The sequence below is a fragment of the Typopeltis vanoorti genome, chromosome 3 (genome assembly GCF_054136105.1).
Source record: "Typopeltis vanoorti isolate ZY-2024b chromosome 3, IOZ_Tvanoo_1.0, whole genome shotgun sequence".
NCBI lineage: Eukaryota > Metazoa > Arthropoda > Arachnida > Uropygi > Thelyphonidae > Typopeltis > Typopeltis vanoorti.
In genome coordinates this window covers 92,409,089-92,435,255 of record NC_143551.1, presented here as the reverse complement: position 1 = coordinate 92,435,255, position 26,167 = coordinate 92,409,089, and the positions used below count along the sequence as shown (strand labels likewise).

The 26,167-nt window shown below is 35.7% G+C and overlaps 1 protein-coding gene across 1 annotated transcript in view; it reads right to left on the bottom strand.

The window, feature by feature from the left end:
• LOC150108384 (uncharacterized) overlaps nucleotides 1–26,167 on the bottom strand; it is a 399,479-nt gene that overhangs the window by 45,685 nt on the left and 327,627 nt on the right. Inside the window, exon 11 of the mRNA XM_090390735.1 lies at nucleotides 15,871–16,078. Within this exon, the coding sequence (XP_090246861.1) occupies nucleotides 15,871–16,078 (208 nt within the window). The remainder of the gene's footprint in view (nucleotides 1–15,870; nucleotides 16,079–26,167) is intronic.

The following is a 26,167-nucleotide window of genomic DNA, read 5'->3' as shown; positions in this document are numbered from 1 at the left end:
CGCATCATTCCCAGAAGCCTTTGTGTTGTCTTCACAATTCTGGCAATGTGTCCCCTAAATTTTAGATCCTTATCCACTATTACCCCCCAGATCTCTTATTTCCTCTACCTCCAACAATATATTCTCAACAAGCATAAATTCTACATCCCATCTTTGTTTTCCAAATTTTAAAACCTTACATTTTGCAACATTGAACTTGCATCCATATTTCCGTGCCCAATCACTCAATTTATTCAAGTCTTCTTGCAAGGTCACAACATTTTCACTACTCTTTATGATTTGTCCCAACTTTGCATCACCTGCAAACAACTGAATATCTCCATCCAAATCTTCGCCAATATCATTAATATACAAGTTAAACAGTAATGGCCCTAAAACAGACCCCTGAGGCACTCCACTAGTGACTTTCCTTTTCCTGGATATCGCACCCCCATACACAACTTGTTGATACCTATCAGATAGCCAGTCTCCAATCCAATGCATTAATCTAATATTCAACCGCATCTGCTCTAGTTTGACTATCAATTTATCATGAGGTACTCTATCAAAAGCCTTTGCAAAATCTAAATATATTACTATGTATCCTTCTCCTCTGTCCAAGGAAGCAGTCACTTTATCGTAATAAGTAAGTAGATTACTAAAACATGACCTCCCTTTAGCAAATCCATGCTATCCATCAAAGATAATACCATTGTTATCAACCCAACTCTGGATCCTAGTTCTCACAAGCTTCTCCAACAACTTAACCACAACTCCTGACACACAGATAGGCCTATAGTTTGATGCTTGAGTTCGATCACCTCCTTTATGAAGTGGCACAATCTTGCCCTCCTTAGGAACTTGACCAAGTGCAAGACTCGTATTAAAAAAATATGTCAAGGCAGGTGTCAACTCCCTGGCACATTCCTTCAGAATATGCGGTGATATATTATAAAGTCCGACAGCCTTATTTACATCTAGTTTACTCAACTCCCCCAAACACCTCTTGCTCACTTACAGTCAGTCTCTCCTCCCCATCATCAACTGCTCTCAATCTCTCCATGAAGTCACATTCACAAGATTGAAAGATCTTTATGAACTGCTCATTAAGTCTCTCCACCACACATTCTGCAACAGCTGTCTTCATACTATTTTCTCCAATCAATGTCATCCTTCCATAATCATTCTTTCTTTTGCTGGCTACATATTGAAAGAACTCCCTAGGATTCCTTTTGGCTTCATTAGCTAACTGCTGTTCATACCTCTCTTTAGCTACTCTCACCAACCAAGTCACCCTCCTTCTCTGGTCTTTGTAGACTTCATGAAACTGGTTATTTCCACTTCTCTTATGCTGCCTCCACAATGCCCTTTTTCTTTGTATCGCATGCTTAATCTCTTTATTCATCCATCTCACACCTATCTTATTTAACCTTCTCACCCTTGGAATACATTTAGACATTGCATCTACTAGATAGTTTTTGAAAATTCCCCAAGCTGCATTGATCTCTTTTCCAGCTAACTCCTCATTCCATGCTACACCCGCAAGCTGTCTCCTGAGCTCTTCATAATCACCTCCCCCCCCCACCCCTTGAATCACCTCATGGTCATTCTCACCAATTGGTGGATGATTTGACACCTCATTTATAATTACATCCTCTGATGATATGACCAATTCCAAGTGGCACAATCCTCGTGTACCCTCTGTTACATACTGTCTGAGGTAGTATATCCCTCAAAAACTCAAGAAACTCATTTTCTTTACTTCCAGTTGCTATCTCATCATTCCAGTCTATATTGCCATAATTAAAATCACCCATAATGATCACCCTTTTCTTATTTGCTTGGCTAATTTGACTATACATTTCACTATCACCACCATCCACATTACCTGGTCTATAACAACATCCCACCAAGTATTTGATTCCATTCACCTCTATCTCACACCATACTGCCTCAAAACCACTTGCACTATTTCCATCTTGCATCTCTACTTTGTATGGACATAACTCTTTCTCTATCATCAATAGCACCCCCCCCTCCCTTTTTACACCATTCTATCCTCACAATCATACCCTTCCATCTCTATTCCTGTCAGGATGTCGTCCTCATCTAACCATGTCTCACTTATTCCGACAATCTTTGGGTGAACAGACGCAATTAGTGCAACCATTTCATCTGCCTTGTTTCTTATACTTCTAGCATTGGTATACAAACACAACAGCTCATTTCTGGATCTACAGCTAGTTCCACTGATACCACTCACTCGATGTGATCTCTCCATGCTAGACTGGGGCCATTTCCCTTTCTGCTTCTTCATTTTAGAACCCTTTTCAATTCCAACTGTTTCCTCTTGATCCCTGGTCATCCCATTCCTTTCCTGCCTACACATGCTCTCTCACCTCCTCTTGGAGCATCCACCTTTCTCACGCTGTGTACCCCTGTCCACCCTGAGCCTCCCCGTTTCCCTACTCCTCTTGCACACCACTCACTTCCCCATTCATATCCACTTCTTCAATCTCTCCTGCTCTTCCACATCACTTCCCTCTCGATCTGATTCATTCTCTCTATTCACTTCTCTACCTTCCAGCAGCAGTCTCTCCAAGTGACTCACACCATAACCACTCAAATGCAGTCCATTGCTCCCATACAGCTCACTTCGTCCCTCAAACTCATTCCACACATTAACAAACTGTACTCCCATCTCCTCACACATTTCAGACAGCATATCATTCATAATCCTTGCTCTCCGCCTCATTTCACCAGTCATACCTAGGCAACACACTGACTACCCTTCCTGTCACACTATTCTCTTTTATCCTTCCAAGCAGCCTCCTGATATACATTCTGACACGCTCTTTGTCCTCTCTCAAATCATTTGTACCAATTAATACTATTAACTCTTTTGCTCACTCCCACCTCATATCCAATGCCTCAATCACTCTACTCATTTTACTGCCTGGAAAACATACCTTGTGCATTCTATCCTCTAGCACACCTTTAATAATGGAGTCGCCATGCAACGCCACTCGCTCATCTTTCGTTAACTCTTTCATGCCATCATGATTTATTTTAATAGTTTTGAACTGAATTCTCTTAATTTCATTCCGCATCCAATTCATTTCTTGCCTCATCCAATCCAATTCAACTTCCGAATCTCGCAACACATTCTCTCTATCATTCAATCTTTCTAACTCTCGACACCCTCTTCTCACACTCACTCTCATTCATCCTTCGTTTCTGTACTTTCAGTCCAACATATGTCCAACTTTTGCTATCATTCTCATTTATCTTTCTTTGTTTCCGTACTTTCGGTCTAACATGCGTCCAACTTTCGCTATCATTCTTCTCACTTTCACTCTCATTCATCTTTCTTTGTTTCCATACTTCCAGTCCAACATGCATCCAACTTTCGCCATCATTCATTCTTTCGATTTTTTTCACTTTTGATTTCGGTGTCACGCCATTTCTTGTTTCATTCGTTCTCTCAATTTCGTTTTCTGCTACTCTCTCGCCTCACTTTCGTCCCTTTTAACATCCGTTACAGTTTTCAAATCGCTCTTTTTCTTTTCTTACTGATTTTTTAACATTGTTTTGCCTCTCTTTCTCACCATCCTTCTCTTTCAAACGTGCACTCATGTCCCAGCAACTTTCTCGTTACTAACACTTTCTGTCATCAATTTCATATTTGCATTCATTAGTTCCTCGTTCAGGTCACACTTTGCACACACCCTTCTTCCATCTGCGCTAAACATCCATAAATCATTTATGTAAATGAAAGAATACATATAACAGACCTCACACTTAACGAAACGACTGAAATCTAAATTAAAATCATGGAATGACAATGCTGCCGCCATTTTTTTTTTTTTCGTACAGGTTACTAGGTCTAATAATAACGATTTCGTAATTAAGTTTAGACAAGAAAAATCCCCCACACTAATAATACTGGTAGCGCACAACGTTTACAGCTGCTCTTACTCAAACAATTACGCATATATACTTAATTATTCCTAGAATAACTTATCTCAATCAGGAGCTCTTCTTAGACACGTCCACAGCGCTTGGCTCACTCAGTTATATTCTTGTTTTATAATTTATCCAAGCATAAGCAAACAAAGTTTGCACATTAAGTACATGCATGACTATACTATTTCTATATAGAAGCTAATGACTTCACACAACTGCCTTCATATCTCGTGATTCGAAGTACAGACTTTTTGAACATGTATAATGCTAAACATTATGGGCAATGCCAATATCCAGACGAGTTTTGACCTTTATTTGAGGTACCATTAAGGTGCAGGGATAGCTTTCTCTAAAAAGTGATGAGTTTAGTAGTGACCCTTTAGGGATCACTACTAAACTCATCACTCTTTAACTGAATCACTATGGGACAGAAAACAATGGTGGCTCTACTCAATGACAGGCAAAAACCTGTCACCAAGCAGAACTGCTCTACTCAGGAAGCAAGCAAGCAAGAAACTTGCATACTACAGACTCTGTAAATCGGATATTAATATTATTTTATGAAAGTGTGATAAGGTGGTTAGGGAATAAGGGCACCAAATTTAAGAATGTTTATTTTTTTAACCTTTCACTGAACTAATTCAATGAAGTGTTTTCAGTTATAGGATCACCATGTATTTTGGAACTGATTCCACTAGTCGCCGACTAGAGCAAATTTTTCTAAGCCTTTTTTCGACCGGTTCCCGAGTTAGTCGATCTCTGGCACGGGCTAGCGGGTTTTTTCTCCCGGAAACTCGGGTTTTTCATCCCGTAAACTCAAGAAAATCAACTGTCGAACCCACACTATTTTTAGATATTAAAATATTGTGTTAGGGTTAGGGACCACGAGATGGCGGCACTAGCTTGCCGCCTTCTTCACTGCGTACCGATGAATCAGTGATAGCCTTGGGCCAGATATCTCTCTGATTGGCTACCAATGGAGATTGAACTGTCCACTCAGTCTCCAAAAGTTAGATAGGGTAAATGGCCCCGCCTATTCCCTATATAAGAACCAATAGGCGTTAGCTGATTTTTTTTTTTTTTTTTTTTAGTATAAGACTACATGTGCACCCCTGAGTAATCATATTAAAGAAAGTGACAGTGAAATTGCACAAATCCTTTCATTGTGCAAATCAGCTTACGGAAAAAATTCCTATCTGTGACCAAATCACTAACCCTCACCTTAATTTACAATACTAATACTTTGTCATCATCATCATCATGCCTATCAAGGATTTAGGCCGAGTGGCCTGTTCCGGCCTTAGAAGTCATCTTTGAATCTTTTAAGAGGACGTCCTGGCTTTCTTTTTCCTAATTGCTTGTTTTGGTAATCCTTCTGTTTTCATTCTTTGAACGTGTTCCATCCATTTATGTTTATATTTTTTAATTTTTTCTATTACTGATTCCTGGTTTAATTCTTTCATAATTTCTTCGTTGTGATCAAATAGATAATACTTTGCAGTTTTTCTCATAAACTCCATTTCAACTGTTATTAATCTTTGTCTTTTTGTTTTTGTCCAGATTTCACTTCCATACATTAGGACTGGTAGGGCTAACGTATTGTATACTTTTAGTCTGGTTTGTTTTTGAACTAGGTTTGGTTTAAATATAGAGTTAATAATATCTGTTATTTTTAAATATTTTGCAATTTTTATGTTTATATCTTTTTCATTTTCATATGTGATCATACATCCTAGGTAGTTAAATAAATTCACCTGTTCTAAAATCTTGATATCTATTACTATTTTAGTTCTTACTGGATCTTGTGCTTTAAAGGCCACAGTGTTTGATTTTTCTGTTGATATTATCATAACCATAATCTTTGGCTATCTCATTTAGATTTAAAATAGCTTTCTGTGAATTACCTTTAGAATTTGTAATTATTATTTGGTCATCGGCAAAAAGGAGTGTCTAAGTACTCAGTAGGAGAAAGTTTAATAACTTGATGGAAATTTTTATTCCATTTTATTATTTAATTTAGGTAAATATTAAAAAGAGTTGCAGAGAGCAGACATCCCTGTCAGACTCCTTGGTTTATCTCTCTCATATACGATAGCTCATGATTTAATCTTATTTGTATTTTATTATTTTCATATATACTTATGATAGTATTGAGGATATTATTTGGTATTTGTCTTTCTTTTAATATGGTAAATAAAATGTTTCTTTTAACTTTGTCAAATGCTTTTTAAAAGTCAATAAATGTAATATGTGTTTCTAAATTGTATTCTCTTCTTTTCTCTATGATTAATTATAGGCAAAAAGGCCAGTCCTATACATGATTGTCCTTTTCTAAATCCTTCTGTACTTCTAAAATAAAGTTTCAGAATATTTTATTAGTTTATAACTAAGAAGAAAAGCCAAAACGGCTATTTTTTCTGGCGAGGTTGATAAGTTAAGGGGATAAATATCCCTTATTGTTTTTCAGCCAGTAAGCGAAACTAAGATCGAAAACTACGATCTGAACGTTTCATGCCGACGAACTGTCGGCAGATCCAAGTAAGTGACCACTTGGTAGTGCCACACCACGGCAACTCGTTGCAAAGGTGGAGCAAGATCCCTCACTATTCTTGATATTTTCTCATAATGTAAAAAAACACAGCTCCTAGGAGATGTAGTACTGTTTTACATTATGAGGAGAGGTCACTACCCAGACCGGTTTCAACCTTTTTTGAGGTCTCATCAGTGAGTAGCTAGACCTAGAATATCAGAGTTTAAGTAAAAAGAACTTACATATACTTTTGCTGTACGATTGCCCGAAAGGTGTGTCACTATATTATGTTATAACATATTATAACTAAGAAGAAAAGCCAAAAATGGCTATTTTTTCTGGCGAGGTTGATAAGTTAAGGGGATAAAAATCCCTTATTGTTTTTCAGCCAGTAAGCGAAACTAAGATCGAAAACTACGATCTGAACGTTTCATGCCGACGAATTGTCGGCGGATCCAAGTAAGTGACCTTTCGGGCAATCGTACAGCAAAAGTATATGTAAGTTCTTTTCACTTAAACTCTGATATTCTAGGTCTAGCTACTCACTGATGAGACCTCAAAAAAGGTTGAAACCGGTCTGGGTAGTGACCTCTCCTCATAATGTAAAACAGTACTACATCTCCTAGGAGCTGTGTGTTTTTACATTATGAGAAATTATCAAGAATAGTGAGGGATCTTGCTCCACCTTTGCAACGAGTTGCCATGGTGTGGCACTACCAAGTGGTCACTTACTTGGATCCGCCGACAGTTCGTCGGCATGAAACGTTCAGATCATAGTTTTCGATCTTAGTTTCGCTTACTGGCTGAAAAACAATAAGGGATTTTTATCCCCTTAACTTATTTTATCGGTTTGTTATTTAAAATTCTGCTATATATTTTGTAACAGGAATTTAGTATACTTATACGTCTATAGTTTTTAGGGTCATCTCTACTATCTTTTTTAAGGATAGGAATCAGAATTGCTTTTTTCCATTCTATTGGCGGGTTACCGGTTGAATAGATTTTATTTAAAAATAATAGGAGTCTTTCTTTGAACCTTGTTCCTGCATATTTATATAGTTCTGAACCTAGCTTATCTTCTCCAGGTGATTTTCTGTTTCTTTCAGGCTGATTACTAATTCTTCTTTAGTTATTAACTTTTCATTTTCATTAAATGTTTGCCAGTTATCTTTTTTAACAGATTTATCTGTCCACAATTCTGTATAGAAATTCTTCTAATTTCAATTCGGTGTTTAATTTTATGTTTTCTTTAGTATCTGTATTTAAGTGTTTCAAAATACTATATATATATATATATATATATATATTGGGTCTTATTTTATATAAATCATGTTCTAAATTAGAAACAAATTGTTCCATGATTCTCTATGTCTTTATCTGACTTCTCTTTTAGCTATGGCTCTTATTCTTTTATATTCTATTTCATCTCCTAATCTTTTACTGTTTAACCATTTATGATAGGCTTCTTTTTTCATTTTGATTATTTCTTTGATTGTATCATCCATATCTTCAGTTTTTTCTTTTTATTGAATTTTTTGGTCTTTCTTAAGCTTTCATTTGCTGCTGCATTTAGTATCGTTTTTATATTAAGCCATTCTATTATTATTTCTTCATTTTGTTTATTTTATCTAAATATTGGTTAATTATTTGTTCATATAGCCACTGTATATTTGTGTCATTTAATAATCTAGTTTTATAAACAAATGTTTTAAATTTTCTTTCTGTTCTTTGTAGTCATTCAGCCTTATTTCATATCATCTGTGAACTCTAACATCTAAAGAGAACTTTGATGTCTTTTCATTTAAGATAAAATAGTCTAATATTGATTTCCATCCTCTTGCTGCCCAAATATATTTATGTATGTCTTTATGTTTATAGAAAGAATTCATTATTTTTAGGTTATTATAAACTATAAAGTCAATCAATTTTTTATCATTCTTGTTTAGAGTATGTTCTCCATATATTCCTATATTATTATTAATTTTCGTGTTTCCAATTCTTGTATTTAAGTCTCCTGCTAATATTACATAATCATTTTTATTTATTTTATTATATATATTTTGTAACTGATTATAAAATTCAATATTATCCTGTTCTCTTTCTTCTTATGGAGTATATAAACCAATTATTGTTAAATAACCTCTATATTTATTCCAGCTTCTATTATTCTTTCATTCCATAATTTATGTTTTAACTGTTTTGAAAAGGAGTTATTAATCCCAATCATAACTCCTGCTTGTGCTCTTTGGTCTCTGTCAACTCCACTATATATTACATTAAAATTTTCGGTTCTCATGGTTCCTTTTAATTTATTTTTTGTTTCAGTGATTACTGCTATTTGAAAATTTCTTTCATTTAATATTTGGTCTAATTCTATTTCTTTATATGCTATTCCTCTTACATTCCAGTTTGCTATATGCATTATATTTTGTCATTTCTATTTTCGTTTTACCTTTTCCATTCCAGGGTAATTTTCCATAGATTCATTCAGATTACCTTTTTCTGTTGGCTTAAAAGTAGAATAATGTTCTCCTAATATTTATATAATAAAATATAAAAATATAAAATATAAAAACTAATATTTTGTGAAACAAATTTTAAAATTGACATTTGATAATATTTGTCTTCTTGACTGAAAAAAAATGTTTAAGTACATGCTTCCAAAGTGAAATAGTTAATTATCTTGTAAACAGTTCAAAAATAAGCTTTAATCAGAAATATCTGAGTCAGAAACTGTTGCCCTGGTTGGCCAAGTAGTTAATATACCCACTCTACAACCACATAATTCTCAAAAAAGAATTAACAGAAGAAAATAATAATAAATAAAATAGAATAGAAATAAATAGAAAATAATGAAATATTATAAAAATAAATATCATTCTTGAATTTGGTGCTTTTACTCCCTACAGATCCTATCAAAAATTTTGTTAAATATTAACATTCCATCTACAGAGTCTGTAGTATTGAAATAAGAAAAAAAAAACATTAATATTTTAAGAAATAAACAGAAATTAAGGAACTAATCAACCAATCAAATACAAAATATGAATTTCACTTGATACAGAATAAAAATATTATAATTTAAATAATATTATTAAATATCTTTAAATAAAATCTAATTAAATACAGAAAGAAACTATTGCATTCATTTTTCATATATGTGTATCATTAGAACATTATTTTGATTTTCTAACAAAGAATATTCTCCATAACAAATTTTCTGGTGAAGAATCTTCTCGCAATGAATGTCTCCACATCAGACAACACTGAAACCAGATGTTCTCGTTTCGAGAATGCCTCTTGTATACATGTTTCTAATTAGATTGATCAAATGATCTAAAGTTGAACAATGTCTACTAAAGCCACATTGTGTATTGGTGAGAAGATTGTTGCTTTCTAAATGCCAGAGAAGTCTAGTACTAATGAGACTTCTCTGCCAAATATAATCAACTACTGCTCAGAGCAATAGGATGATAATTGTTTGCTTGTGTTGAATCTTTTTCTGGTTGTCTTTTAATATTAAAAATTCAGGAGGATAGGAAGCTGTTGCTTAGATTCCGACAAAATTTTTTCCAAAAGTATCTGCAATAGCTTTGGAATGAGCATCAACACATCCATTCAGTTCCAAGGTACACAAATGGTGTGTTCTGTATCTATCTTTCATTTGCCAGATTTTATGCCATACAATTTTTGCACTGTTTGTTTGATTAATCAATGATGTAAATTGGATGCAAGATTGTTTTGACTCTATTTCACATAACATGTTTTAACCTGAGTACATTTAACTTTTAAAAGCTGTTAAGTTTGATATGGTAGGATGTTTATGAAATAAAGATTAATCTGAAAGAACAAATTAATCTGAGCATGCTAAATTTTTGCTAAGTTTTGTTTTGTTTTGGTTTTAGTTTCAGTTCGCAATAATTTTGGTTTACTATCTTCGGTTTTGGTTTTAGTTCACTATTCTGCTCGAGTGTTGTGTGTTTTTACTGTTTCTACAATGTTTATTAATAGTGTTGTGCATTTTTTAATAGTGTAAACAAGATGACATTCATATAATGTTTTATTCATTTTGTGTAGCAATAAAATGGATACATTTCTAAGAAAGTGTTCAAACTATGTACTCTCTCACAGCATGCATACACGACTCAAAGATGAATTGCCAATGAGCGTGGTGCTGGTTGGGGTATACTAGTATGTGATTTTAAAGACGTTTAGAGAAACAGGTACATTTTCTCCTGACAGAAAAGGAATATGTAAGCAAAAAAAAAAAAGAAAAACTATACTTACTCAAGATTGTTTACTAGTTAGGAAAAGCAAAATTATCCAAGACTGTCTGCTGTAGACTTAGAGACTTGGCAGCTAGTGGGATTAATGTTTGTGACATGACAGTCTGTTGAAGATTGTTGGAAGCGAGGAGGATTGCCCACAGACCAAAAAAGTAAACTGTTCTAGGATTGTTTTACACATGGCAGTCCAGGATCACTTGTGTCTATCGAAGGCTATGCAGAAAGAGATGTTCCAGTGGACAAAAGTGTACAAAGATTAGACTGCTGAAGAATGGAAGACTATCATATTCTCGGATGAGAGCAATTTCTTTGTCCAAGGAGAGCAAGTAGCCTATGTTCGCAAATCAGTGGATGAGAAGACTTCTTCCGTCCACCTTCAACAAGCTCCTAAACACCTAGCTAAAAATATGCTGTAGGGTTGTTTTATTCATGATGGTCCAGGATCACTTGTGCTTATTGACGGTGTGATGAAAAGTGACCAATATATATAAAAATACTGAAGAAAAGAGTGGTCGCACAGATCCAGAAAGACAAAGAACTCATCTTCCAACAGAATCTTGCTCAAAGCCATACTAAAAAAAAAAAAAAAAAAAAAGTGAAAGAGTTTCTCAAAATCACAACATCCAATTGCTTTAGAAGCCAGGTAACTCTCTTGACATTAACCCAATAGAAAATTTGTGGGCTATAGTGAAAAAGAGACTTGGAAAATTAAATTGTGATACAAAGGATAACTTAATACAATCCATTATAAAAGTATGATGCAGAAATAAGAACCACGTGTTCTATGTTAGCAGAGTCTATGTCTAAGTGAATTAATGAACTTATTAGGAATAGAAGATCATATATAAATTATTACATAAAGTTAGGGTTTAATTTTTGTACTTATTTTCTTACAAAATTAAAGTTTTTCTTTAAAATGTGAGCGTTTGGATTAATTCGTTCGCTACTGTACATCCATCCTGATACACTGTCGATATGGTTTGGCAGCTTAGCACTTTGAGTTCCATCAAGGCTTTATACAGAGTGGAAATAGAGATGTGCTGTTTTTGGAATTGCAGCTGTTTCTACCTTTATAAGTGTTAGATCTTGAATGATGGCTCTATCAAGAATAAAACTGCTCCATTCAAGATTTAACAAGAGAACAAAATCAAGCAAAAGCACACTTGTACTCTTGGCAAAGCAGACATAATATATAAAGATGCAGATATTAACTTTGCTTAAAAAGGAATTAAAATATAAAAGAAGGGGTTGAATCTTAAATTAAAATAAAATTGAAGGAGGAAATAAATATTAAATTGTACTATGTTTAAGATTATTTGTCTAAAATAGATGGAATCTTAATTTGTCAAAAACATCAATGTTAAAATATGTCATGTATAAAGTCGTGTATCATCGTGCGAACGAAAGTTCAAAGGTTGCAGTTTGACCACCAAAGATGACGTAACGAGCAATGAGTAGGCGTTCGTGGAAGGCGCAAGAAATTCGCGTTCCCCAAAAAAAGCGATGCACGTACAGCAAGGAGGTGATGTCACTCGGTGACAGCAAATGGGAAAGCGTCTTAGAAAGTTTGGAGTGCGGAAAGAGGGTGCTATAATCGGGTTTAAAACAGATTCACATCGTTGAGAGGAGACTTTTTTTTCTTCCTTTTACGTTTTTCTCCTGGTTCCTGTGGTGTTCCCCAGTTGCGTGTGCCCTCCCAGTGGGTCTCCTGCTCAAAGTTTCAGAGCGGATCAGCATGTCTGATACCTGACAAGATGTGTGAAGACGGCAAAGCAGCAGCATGTTTCCGTTGCTGAGCGATGCAAATCGAAGAAAATATAGCACGAGATGATGGCAGTGTTCGAGTTTTAGACCATCGGTGTGGATCTAACTGATAGGAAAGCAGCAAAGGATTCCTTTTGAAGGTAAATCGTGTTAGAAGCGGCAAGTCCAGAAGAAACAAGTGGCTAATTCGGGACGAGCAGACGACTCCCACGTGGCGGCAATTGATCGTACAGAGGGACAATTTATAACAAAGAACAGATGGAAGGATCGAGAAAACATCTAACAAGGTGGTAATGTACAAATCTTCCCTTTTATGTGTTATCTATTGGTGACGAAGATGTAAAATGGACAGAGTAGAGAAAAGAAGAGAGATTTTTGAGACAGTTTCCTGTGTTATGTTAATCGAATTGGACTGGTAGTCAACGTTCATAAGTTGTCTAGACTAAGTTTAATGTGTATGGGTCGTTAGTAGCAGTAATCTAGTTTAATACCGTTTGATTATTATTACCCTGCTTTACTTGTATTTTAGTATTACTCTTGATTGGCTTGATTACATGTGTTGTTTAAATTGTAAGGTTCTTAGATAAATAATAAATATGTTTTCCCATGTATACCTGAGTTTGTCTGAGTAAGAGATTGAATTTTACCACTCACGAAAATATCGAACCTATGTTTAGAGGAAAAAAGGAGAATTTAAGATTGTCAAGGCCATGACTGTATACTGAGAACTCAATCTAACTAACTACTTAATCTATATAAGGTATTACTTGAATTCTGGGAAAGTTTCTTCGGATAAGAATTTCTATCCTAGAGCACTGACTGGCGCATCATAAACAAATAAATTTCGTCAGAGCTCGAAGAGAGAAACAGCCCCAGAAAGTCAGTTTAGAAGCCAGATCTCAGTAGGCATAATGAGAACAATAGAGGTAAAATATTTAAGAAGACAACGATATAACATAAGACAATCTATGATATACTTGACTGCTTCATTCATAGGCATTGGACTGACTGCTTCAGCATTAAATTTTGCAAAATGGGGAAAAAAGTATTCTGGTCACAGTCTGGTCTATTTTCCATAAGGGCATCTATCTGTGTAAGAGAACGTGGTTCATGTGAGGACAGCGTGCAACTAACAGGAAAATTATTACTCCTATAGATGTTCTGTTTGCCATCTTCCAGTAAAAGTGAAAAAATTGGACTGGAGCAGATTGTATTATGCAATATTGTCTATTGCACAATACAAGCAGGCATATGGAAGAAGGTATTGACTCCATTATTAAAAAGGGATCGTGTGCTAAGTCTAAATTGCTACAGCATTCTGGCACTGACATCCTTTCCATCAATAGCAGCAGAACGTAGTATAAGGAAGTCTTTAACCTCTTCCACCCAAAACTTCCACATTTGAGTATTAACAATGATGCCCTATTTAAGAGAATTGCATATCATTGTCTTCCAGTAAACACCATCAAAATAAAGGTACTTTTGCATTGGAGATCCAATGTGTGATATCTGCTTTAGATTGAAAACAGTAGAACATGCAATCTTATAGTTGCCCACTTATCATGCATATTTGGAACAGATTATGTAACGTGTTGATCATTCCAATACTTAAATAGAACAGTTTTTTTTTTTTTTCAATTCCCTCCTCACCCTCCATCAGCAATAGGAAGAGAATTTTAATTTTTATAATTAATGAGCTAAAATATCATTTACAGAAAAACAGCAATATGACATACAAATTCTAAACAATGTCATATTATGGAAATGTTTGGCATATCGATACTGTTTGGCAGCTTGGCACTTTGGGTTCCACCAAGGCTTTATACAGAGTGGAAATAGAGATGCTGTTTTTGGAATTGCAGCTGTTGCTGCCTTCAGTCTGACAATTTTTATATTTAGAAAGAAGCACTCTAGGAGAAACCAAATTTTTGGCTAGGTGATGTGGACCACTACATCATGCAATACTGACAAAGAGAGAGAGGTTTTCACATGGTTCCATCCTCTTAGTTCACTGTGGTCTTATGGTCAACTGCAGAGATGATTGACGAACAATCCCATGCAGACCAACTCAAGGCAGTTAACTTAGATAAGACATGTGGATTTTAGTTTCAAATGGTCTTTTGGTTGTTCAGTTACATGAAACTGGTAAAAAAGATAGCATTTGGCTATGTGATGACAGAAAATCTCTCAGCTCCTTTATATCTCTTCTATTATTTTTTCTTTTTCCTAATATTATCAGGCTCCCTCACACCCCTATATCATTCTATGTGTATGATGAACACCCTCTACTTTTTCACCTCAATAAAGATCAAAATTGGTCTGGGTAGTGACCTGTTCTCATAGTGCACAGCAATGTACATGTCCAAAAGCAAATGTGCTTTGCATAACAGGATGCAAAGGGAAGTGTGCAAACTGTTTCCTTATACTTAGGCAAACGATTAGACTGGAATATAATTTCTTGGCATGCATAATTTACTCTGTGGCCAAGTGATAAACTTTCTACAAACATGAAAGTAATTTAAAATTCTAAAAAGAATTATAAAGTTTTATATAGCAAATTTCTTAACAACAGATGTGAAAAATGCAAATTATATTAAATAGCTAAGCTTACTTGAATACTAGATAAATGTGCCAAAAATTTACTGAATATTACAAATTTCTAAATGTATCACATTCGTATGTGACACATTTAGAAATTTGTGTGGTACATTATATCATTGCATACTGTCTCCCCAACAAAAAAAGCTCTAATATGTATAAATACAATTGTAAAGCCATCTAATCACTGAATACTCTTCTCTCATTTCTAAAGTGCCTCTAAGAGCTCCATAAATTATTAAAATGACTGAATCATGTTGATTAATCATTTACTAATTCACTCCATTTCATGCATTTGTTTGGTTTCTGTTCCATGAAATTTTGATCTACATTTTTCAAGCTCACTGTTCATTAGAAACTGAAATCAGTAATCACTTCTTCACTCTCCTCCAAATCTGTTTGGACATTATGCAGTGACTGGCATCCTCTACACTTCAACTGCAAATTCACAGAACAAATTTTTTCCCTTTTCATGCATTCTTTCTGCTGTTGCTGTACTTTGAAATAATCTTCTCCCTATTTTGTAAAAAATAAAATCACGTATTTTCAAATCCCACTTCAATGTTTCTTTTTCTCAACTTTCTGCCGATTCATAGTACTAATGTGCTATGGGTTGAGCAATATCTCATTTGTGGAACACAACTCCCCCCCCTCTCCCTAAAAACTACATACATACATATATACACACACACACACTTAATGTAATACTAGGCTGTAATGTAGAAATTACACACAAAATCAACTTACCTTTTGGGCCACTTCCTGTACTTCCAGGGGATGAAAGGTCAGTAACTGGACTAGGTGTACTAGTACGAGACACTGGGCTAACAGAAAAAGCATGATTCCCAACAGATCCTGTCATATTTAAACCCTTCGGAGTAAAAAACGGTGGAGGTGAAAGACCCAAACCATTTGGTAAAGGTGATGATACAGGCACATGAGGACTGGCTGATTCCTGAAAAACAAAGAAGCCTCAGTGCACAAAGTGGATGAAATCATAAATTAAAGCAACTACTTTAATATGAGAGATTCTAGGAACCTTGTTTCGGATGCCAAACGTTTTTTTTTTTTTTTTAAGCTTAAAGAACTTGAAAACACGTTTTTTTCACCATAATTACCAGAAACTACTGATTAGTAAGGTGGCAGTAGTCTCAAATCAGAGTAAAAAACTTCAATCCATTCACATGAAAATGGTTTCAATAGTGCATACAATTTAGTTAATGTGTCACTCCAAGATTCAACAAATAAGTAATCCCATCAATTATTGTATTTATGTAATAATACTTTTTTGATGCTGTTCAAATAAAATGGGACCCATGAAACTGGAAGCACTATTACCCAAGATTTCACTTTCAGTTACTGAGGAATTCAAATAGCAGAGCAATCAAACAGGACGTGATCAAAGGGGGTCCATAAAGAAATGAGTAAGAGCATGAAATTAAGTAGTTCCTTAATTGTACCATATGAGTCTTTGCAATAATGGTTATCACATAAAAAAAAATAAATATACATTACACATACACGAGGGAAAGTCAGTAAACTGCAAATATATGCAGAGCAAATGGTTTTGTGGTGCAGTTGAAAAAGGGATGGGACCTGTGCACTTCAGATAGAAAACACCTGAGTTGTTCCTTCTTTTTATGAAAAGAGAAATTTTATATCTTTTTTATGCCCACAAGAGGGTGTAAGATACTACACATGATGATTTTCTACACTGAAGGATAAGTTCTTTTTGGAAGTATCATCATCAAATTCCTGATGTACCCTCAAGGGGTGTACAGGATATGATAGTACTACATGAAAAACTTACATTATTACTAACTTCCTATCCACAATTTTCCTCAAAATCAGTCTGTTACCTGTCAAGACTCCAACATTATAAATTCTTATATTTCTATCTTCTAAGACACTTTTTCACGTATCAATCCACCGATATCTTGGTCTTCCTCTGGGTCTTTTTCCTGGCAGAGAACACTTGCTTTGCTAATCTTTCCTCACCCATTCTGTTTAAGTGATCATACCACCTGAGATTAGCTCTGCTAACGCATTCCTGGATGCTGACAATGTCAAGTTCTTATCTAATATCCTCATTTTTAATATGATATTACCATCAATGCCATCTGTTCATGCCCCTAATCTTTCTCAGGACTCTCATATCTGCAAAGTCTTTGGTCAAGTGTTTTACTTCTAACCCAGTTCTCAGATTCATAAGTTAAAATTGGTTTGATCACTGTCTTGTATACAGCTAATTTAGTGTTTTGACTAATTTCTCTCTTATTCCATATAAATTTGTTCAGTTGACTTCCCACCATACCAGCTTTGTTGATTCTGTTGGCTATTTCCATATTTAATTTACCATCTTCACTAAAAATCATGCCTAAGTAGCTGAAATGTTTCACTTGTTCTATAGGTTCTCCATTCACAATGCAGCAGATATTTTCAATTCTTCTGCCTATTTTCATTGTCTTTGTGATGTCATTGCTGACCTTCATACCATATCTATTACAACAGTTATTCAATTTAGTCAGGAAATCTTGCAGACTTGTAGCGGATTTATTATGAAGTATAACATCGTCAGCAAAAAAGCAAAGAGCTGACATTAACATCTCCAATTTTGAAATCAAGTTTAATATCACTTTCCTTCATAATGTGATCCCTATAGATAACGAATAACAGAGGGGATAATGTACACATCCCCTCTGTTATTCATCGGAAAAAAGGAAAACAAAATTGGAGAATGTCATAAGTGCATGATTGCCATGAGTGAGTGAGTGCGAGGTGTGAAGAAAGTAAGAAAAATGATAGCAGTGAGCTGAAAGATGAAATGGGTGATAATGTGATTGGCATAGTCAAGTACAGGTGGTATGAGTGACTGTACAAATAACATGATGGAAAATGAAGAGAATAACCACATGATAATGAAAAGATAGCATACATACATGAAGTTCTCTACAGAATAAAATGCGAGATTGTGTGTTTGGAGATACACCCAGCAGATGGTATGACACAAAAAGGGGACAGAAAGCAGAGTATGAAAGAGTGAAAGCATGAGAATAAGGAGTAGATTTTGTATGATGATTCATTGATAGGAGTGCTTGAGAAGAGTGTGATGAAATCATGTTTTCCTGGGTGCTAAGATTAAGAATGTCAGTGATGCTGTAAGGATGCAGAGAGTGAAGGTGAAAGATGTTTATTTTGGCTAGTACAAATGATTTAGCAGGTATGCTAAATCATTTGTACTAGCACAAAGCTAGAATGAAATGATAGAAGACATGAAAAGTGCTAGTACATGTGAAAAAGACAAAGTAAAATTGTGAGTCTGTTGCCACAGTGTATGATAGTGGCAAGCTGAGAGAAGAGATGATTGCAAATAAAATAAAATTCTTATTTTGTGAGAAAAAAGACAGAACTGGGTTTTACTAACATTGAAACTGACAAGGATATCTGAATCCCCATTGGAGAATGGCTTGGAAATCAGAATTAAGGGCAGTGGTGGTTGATGTTCTGTAGATTGAGGCGAGTTGTGTAGAGTAATGTTTATCAAATGAAAGGGAGGAATGCAATGTGCTGTCATCTGCAAGGCTGTGTATTGGATTGGAGGTTAACTGAAGTAGATTATTGATATATAGAAGGAAGAGGGTTGGTGAGAGAACAGAACTTTGTGGAATCTTAGTTCAATGGTGAGAGGATAACCACCATCACACAGTGTGTATCCAGACAGAAAGCTGGCAATCCAACTGCAGAAGTCCTGAGACAGACCAAATGATGGGAATTTGTTTAGTAAGCATTTGTGCCAGACTCGGTCAAAAACTTTGAAGATATCAAGTGTAAACCTTTAGATTCAACAAACTTATCGATGGCATTTGTCCACAGATGGATGATATATGTGAGCAAATCTCCTGTTGATCAGCAACAAAGGAATCCATACTGGTTGTCATTTTAACTGGGTGCCTTTGAGGTAGTGTTAGGAGCTGGGAATTGATGGTTCTCTCCGTTAATTTAGACAGGACTGAGGTGAGTGAGATTGGGAGGCAGTCAAAAGCAGTGATTTGTGGCCCTTACCATACTGGAATCCATAGGAATCCATACTGGTTGTCATTTTAACTGGGTGCCTTTGAGGTAGTGTTAGGAGCTGGGAATTGATGGTTCTCTCCATTAATTTAGATAGGACTGAGGTGAGTGAGATTGGGAGGCAGTCTGACGGCAATGATTTGTGGCCCTTCTTGTGAATGGATTGAATATAGGCCAATTTCCAGGCTGTGGAATAGATATCAGTGGAGTAAAGGAGTATATATAGGCAAAATAGAATAGTCAGTTCTGGTGTACAAACCTTCAGAACAATTGGAGGAATACCATCAGTGCCAGGAGACTTTTTTTGTGTCTAATTTGGACAATATTTTTCTGATCTCTTTCTGGTAAAAGGACACAGGAGACATTGTATATTGGACATCTTGAATGATTGGGGGGACATTTACTATTGTCAGTTATGCATGCATTGGAGGCAAAATGTGAAGCCAACAGACTGACTTTTTTTTCTGTGGGTGATGATGCAACAGAGCCATCTGGGTATGATAAGGGTGGGAATAGTGTTGGATAAAAGTTGGGAAAACTGCAAGTTTCCTGTTTTTTGTCCATTCAAATTCTGTTTTGGAATCATTGATAGTTTTCTTGCATCTGTTTCGAGCTTGGGTATAAGCAGTGGTGAGCTACGGAAATTTTAACAAAGGGCTCGCATCGTCAAGCAAAAAAAAAAAAAAAAGCCTAACTTAGTCCTTATAATACAGTACATGTACTTATATTGCGACTTTGTAGTGCTTCTGACAGATATGATAATTTCTGTAGGATGTCAATCATTAATGCTAGATCTTTTAAAAATTCCAAATTGAGATGTCGGTTTAAAAAGCCTTATATTTATCGTTCAATGCAAAATGCTTGCATGGTGGAGACAACGAGTTGTACAGTAGGCATCCTCCTGCGATGAGTCTTCGGACTCCTTGGAGGTGTCACGAATAATGATAATAATAAAGCTGGGCAATTTCTCCACAAATCAAGAGCCGTTCATAAACTGCAAGCTACCCATTGTGGTCCAAACACATGGCCAATCTTCTTTTGCAATCGTATTTAATTCTAGTTGATTTTTTGGTGATTGATGATAAAAAGCATATAATTTATCCATAAATATTTCAAAATGATCTATTTCTTTAATGTTTTTTTATCGAATTATATAATGCTAAGTGTAAACAATGAGCGAAATGCCAAATCACAACGTTGGGAAATTTTTGTAGAAGTCTGATTGCAACACCTGATTTATTTCCTAACATTACACTAGCTCCATCAGAACAAAATGCAATGAAATTATTTTTTATATAGTTATCAAAAAATCCATATGAATTGAAAGTAGCAATTATAGTAGCATGTATACATTCCACAGTGGTATTTTCTAGTTCTACAAGATTATTAAACAAGAAGAACAAGGGGCTCGCAAATTTGAGAAAAATTTAACAAAGGGCTCGTGCGAGTCCCTTATAGCTCACCACTGGGTATAAGCATTGAAGGACAATGGAGTTCTTGCTGTAAGCCAGTTGTGGTTATGCTTGATTTTTTGTTTGTACAGCCTTGACATATCTTTTGGAGAACCAGGGTTTAGTTAGGGAACAGCAGATCAGAGAAGTATGGGGAATGTATATTTCCATGCAGTGAGGATTAATTTGGTGATACGTTTGGTGCATATGTTTGGGTAAAGGTGTCTGATAAAACTTATCAGACACCTACCTTAAAGGAACACCAAAATAATTAGCACCAATTCTTCTGAAGTCAAATCTATGCTAACTTCAAACCATTTTGGAAGCTGTCCTCTTTTCTAACATCCACCAAAGATAAATTACCACCTCCATTTCTCCCATTCCTTATATAAGTGTTATTGAGTACCCTGTTACTGTTAACTTTATTTTGGACTGATGGGCTGTTCTTCTGAGATTAAAATCCAGGAACATCAGGACTATATCAAATTCTTAGAATGTCATAAGTCTTGCATTGCTTACTATACCACTGACACTAGCCACACAGTTATCTGGCACCAACACTACACTTAAATGAATTTAAATTTCATCATCTGTTCCTTTAAACATATGGACCTCTATGATACGATCCAAATCTCAACCACTCTGATTGCATGCATATCTATATTATCATTACCTCAGGCCTCCAGCGATTCAAGGACTCATCAAGGGAGGCTTATACATCACCCAAATTTGCTGTCATACCTTCTCATAAATTCATCCCATTAGATTCACCACTTCAAGAGCCGAACTATTCCAGTCACTACTCTGTGATAAAAAAATCTAGCTCTAACTCCTTTGTTAACCACGAATAAATTTAACTTCCATGGATATCCTCATGTTCTCTTCCAACCTTCCATGTAATGAAAAATTTCATCAGATGATATCCTATAAAACCCATTCAGAGGTTTATATACCTCTATAAAAACACTTCTCTTTCTCCTGTTAACCAGTCTGTACTCCGGATACTCTCAATCTATCCTCATAACCTACATTCCATAATTCCAATATAATCTTCATTACACTTCTTTGCACCTTTTTAACAGCTTCTTTATCCAATTTGAACCCAGGAAAATAAATCTGCACAAAATAGTTCAGGTAAGGTCTTATCAAGGACTTGTAAAGAGGCAAAATGACTTTATTTTCCTTACATATTAAAGTCTGTTTCTACATTGCAATTATCTTCTGAATTGCATTTGATTTTTGCTATGTGACCTTTGAATTTCACATTCCTATCCTCCAAAATGCCAAGAGCTCTAGCCACCTCAGTTTCTTATAGCATAATCCTGCTAATATAATATTTCATTGGAATCCCATCACACCCAAGTGCATAGTTTTAAACTTACTAACATCTTTGCATTATCAGCAAACAACTGAACATCTGCTGTAAGATCCTTCCTAATGTCATTAATGTTAAGAACAAACAACAATGGTCCAAGGACTGATCCCTATTGTACACCAGTCGTCACCTTAAATCTGACAGATTCACATCCACCATATACCCTTTTTGATACATATCTCTCAACCATCCACTTATCCAAGTCAAGAGTTTATATTTCAAATCCATATTCTCTAGTTCATGAAACTAGCTTTTCAGCAGTATCCTACCACATGCCTTGGCAAAATCCAACAGTATCATATTATATATCCATTCCTCTTTATCCAACTAAGAAGTAACATTGTTATAAAATATGAGCAAATTGCTAAAACATGACCTCCCTTTAGTAAACTGATGCTGCACTTTGAAAAGTATAGCTTGTTTGTCAACCCACTTCTGTGTGTGAGTTCTTACCAAATGTTCTGCTCCTCTGAAGAATCTCTAAACCAAGAATTGGAAATAATCAAAAATACAGCCATACTAAATGGATATACAATCTTAAAACAACTCAAAAAACCATCAGTCACTTCCCCACACATCAACCTAGACAAGAACAAGGCCGTAGGATTCCCATACCTTATGTAAAAGGCATCTCCGAACGTCTTTCAAAAATTATGAAGAAATACAAACTTGCTACTACCTAGAAACCAATCAACCAGATCTATAATTTGTTACCTTCTCCTAAAGACAAACTTTCACCTCTGATGCTACCTGGCATGTATGAGGTTCCATGCTCCTGTAAATTGTCTTACTATGGACAAACAGGTAGATCTGTTCATAAACACATTTCAAAACACCATATCCATCTTATCAAACCGAAGAAATCTGGCCTCACACAACATGGAGTTGAAAATCCAAACCATAGGATTCATTGGAAAAAGACCAAACTTCTACATAGATCTTTATATAAACATGAACGTTTATACAAAGAAAGTGCTGAAGCTCTACTTCACAGACCAAATCAAAACCGTAATGACATTCTTGCTATTCCTAAAGTATGGGAAATTGTCATACAAAATTGTGCAAAATATTTTTTTTCCCCTCCAGATATATTTTAATTTCATTCTATAGCACGTTACTGCACGCATATTGGGATTCCATTGCAATCATACATCCTAACTGTATGTTATTTCTAGTATTGTTTGAATTAACTGTACTGATGATGATGTGCTAAGATACTTAGGATGAAATATTTACTTATTAAACTTATTACTGTGGTTATTAAGTGTGTTTGTTTAGACACATTGCATTCGAAACGAGTGAGTGTGAGAATCACCAAGTGAGGAATCTAGTCTCTCAAGCAAAAATATTGAATAGGGTAGTCAATTTAGAAAGTAAAGGTGGGTGGGGGGACTAAAGGGATGCTGCAGTTTCTATATACTAATACCAGAAGTATCAGGAACAAGAGGGAAGAGTTTTTGGCATCGGTTAGTGCAACCTTGCCAAAAGTTATAAGCATTAGTGAGACTTGGCAAACAACAGACTGTGTGGTTATAGGGATTGAATTTGGTATTTTCAGGGAAGATAGAGAAGATGGGAGAGGAGTCTGCTGATGATAGCAGATGAATTGCAACCAAAAAGAATAGGAGACAGGCGGTTGGGTGGCTGTTAACTTGAAGCAGTCTGGTGTGCGATTAAGGCCAGTAAGACAAAATATACAATTGGTTGTTGCTACAGGCCAAGGTGTTCCACACATGATCTGGAAGACATGCATTGCCAAATTAGTACGAGTATACAATGAGTGATTATTATGGGGGACTTCAACTATGGAGATACTGGAAGAGAGAAAGATCACATGGCAGGAAGAAAATAGAATTTATACACCTGCTGAGAGATAATTACTTAAATCAGCATGTGATGGAGGGGGAGGACTAGAGTTGGGAGAGTATTGGACTTGGTCACAGGATCAGAAGAGCTATCCATAACCAAGGTTACAACACTGCCTCCAATAGGTGAAAGTGACCATGCGGTCTTGACTTGGGAGATTGTAAAACATCAGGAATATTCTATCAAAAAGGGGTATTTGTGGAACTACAAGGTAGGTGATTATAACATGCTTAGGAAGAAGCTTAAATCTGTACCATGGTGCAAAACACTGCAAGGTAAGGATGTTAGTAGTGCATAGGATATATAGTTAAGGGTCATCTAGAGGAAGCAGTATTAAATTGTATACAGAGGGTTAATCAGGTAGGAGTTAGATGGATGAGTAATATCATTAAGCACAAGCTGCAGAAGAAGAAAATGCTGTGGTGGGCATATAAACAGAAAGATGACCAGTAAACTCATGAACAGTACAAGGCTCAGACAAGAAAGGTGACCAGCATGACAAGGAAGGCAAAATCAGATTATGAGAAGAATCTAGCCAAGCAGGCCAAATGAAATCCCAGAGTTCTTTCGTTATGAGGCAAGTAAGAGGAAGAATTTCTATGAAAGATTGACCTTAATGAGTGATGATGGTCACAAAGAGACAGAAGTGAATAAAATAGTTGAGTTACTGAGTGACCACTTTGCAAGGATATTATCATCCTAGTGAGGTTACTGCTTTAACCTATGTGATAGACACCAATGTGGGAACAGAGGTGGATGAATTGGAGGTTCTTAGGATATTGCAGAATCTCAATGTAAATACAGCTGTAGGATTAGAGGGAACATCAGCTAGAGTTTTGCGAGAATGTGCAAGGGAACTTGCACATTCTTGATTTGACTACTCTGTTTAATTTAAGTCTCAACTCTGGTATAATTCCAAGGGAGTGGAAAGAGAACAAAATAATTCCTTTGCATAAGAGAGGTTCTAAGACTACAGTAGCAAATTATAGACCAATCAGTATCTCAGGCATGGTGGTAAAAGTACTAGAAAAATTGGTAAAAAAGAGAATTCAAGAATGGGTAAATAAAAATATGATATTGTATGAGGATCAACAGGGCTTTGTGAAGGATCGGTCATGCCTTAGTAATTTACTAACTTTCTATAATAGAGTAACAGCTGAGTTGGATAAAGGAAATGGCTACATGATGATTTTTCTGGATTTTGCAAAGGCATTTGACAGAAAAACACATGGAACTCTGTTATGCAAATTAGAACAAATGGGGATGGATATAATACTGGTTAAGTGGATAAGTGGGTGACTGCTGGACAGATATCAAAAAGTGGTATATGGAGGGGCAGAATCGATGCAAAAACAGGTAACTAAAGGTGTGCCGCAAGGTTCAGTGCTGGGACCATTGCTGTTTAATTTATGCATAAATGATATAGAAAATAACCTGAAAGGAAATATTCAGTTGTTTGCTGACGATGAAAAATTAGGTAGAGTAATAATTAATCAAGGCAATGTGGAGAGCTTGCAGGACGATTTAAATAGGCTGTCAGTATGGATAAAAGTTAATGGGTGTCAGTTTAAGGTTGAGAAATGTAAAGTTATGCATTTTGGGATAATTAGATTACAAGCTGTGTATCAGATTGATGGCACTGTACTCTAGGAAATGGATGAAGCCTAGAGATTTAGGGGTGGTGGTAGACAGAGAGTTAAAGTTTAGACGACATAATATTACTAAGGTAGCCCATAAGATTACTTGGCTATTGAAGAACACATTAACAAGTAGAGATAAGGAAGTTGTCATTCCTCTTTATAAGACCTTGATATGCCCATCTGGATTACTATGCTCAAGTCTGATCTCCTGGGTTTCTTGGGAATGAGAAAGTGGTGAAAAGGATTCAGAGGTAAGTGACAAGATGGTGAGTGGCCTGTGGAATGTTCCCTATGAGATAGATTGAAGGTATGTTGATTGCAGAATTTGGTTGATAGGAGGAAAAGAGGGGATATGATAGAAACATTTAAGTTGCTTAAAGGATTTATAAGATACAGGGGAAATGTTTCTACACTTGGCTAGAAGGACCAGAACAAGGGGTCATCCTTGGAAGTTGAATAAAAAGTGTGGTTAATAAGGGTGTGAGGACTAGATTTTTTGCTTGGAGAGCAGTGAATCAGCAGAATGGGTTGCCAGAGAGTCAGTTTTGAGTGCTTTTTCTGTTAATGGGTTCAAGGAGAGGTAAGATAGATTGGGTCTTCTGCGACGAGTCTTTGGACTCCATGGAGGTGCCTGTATAATA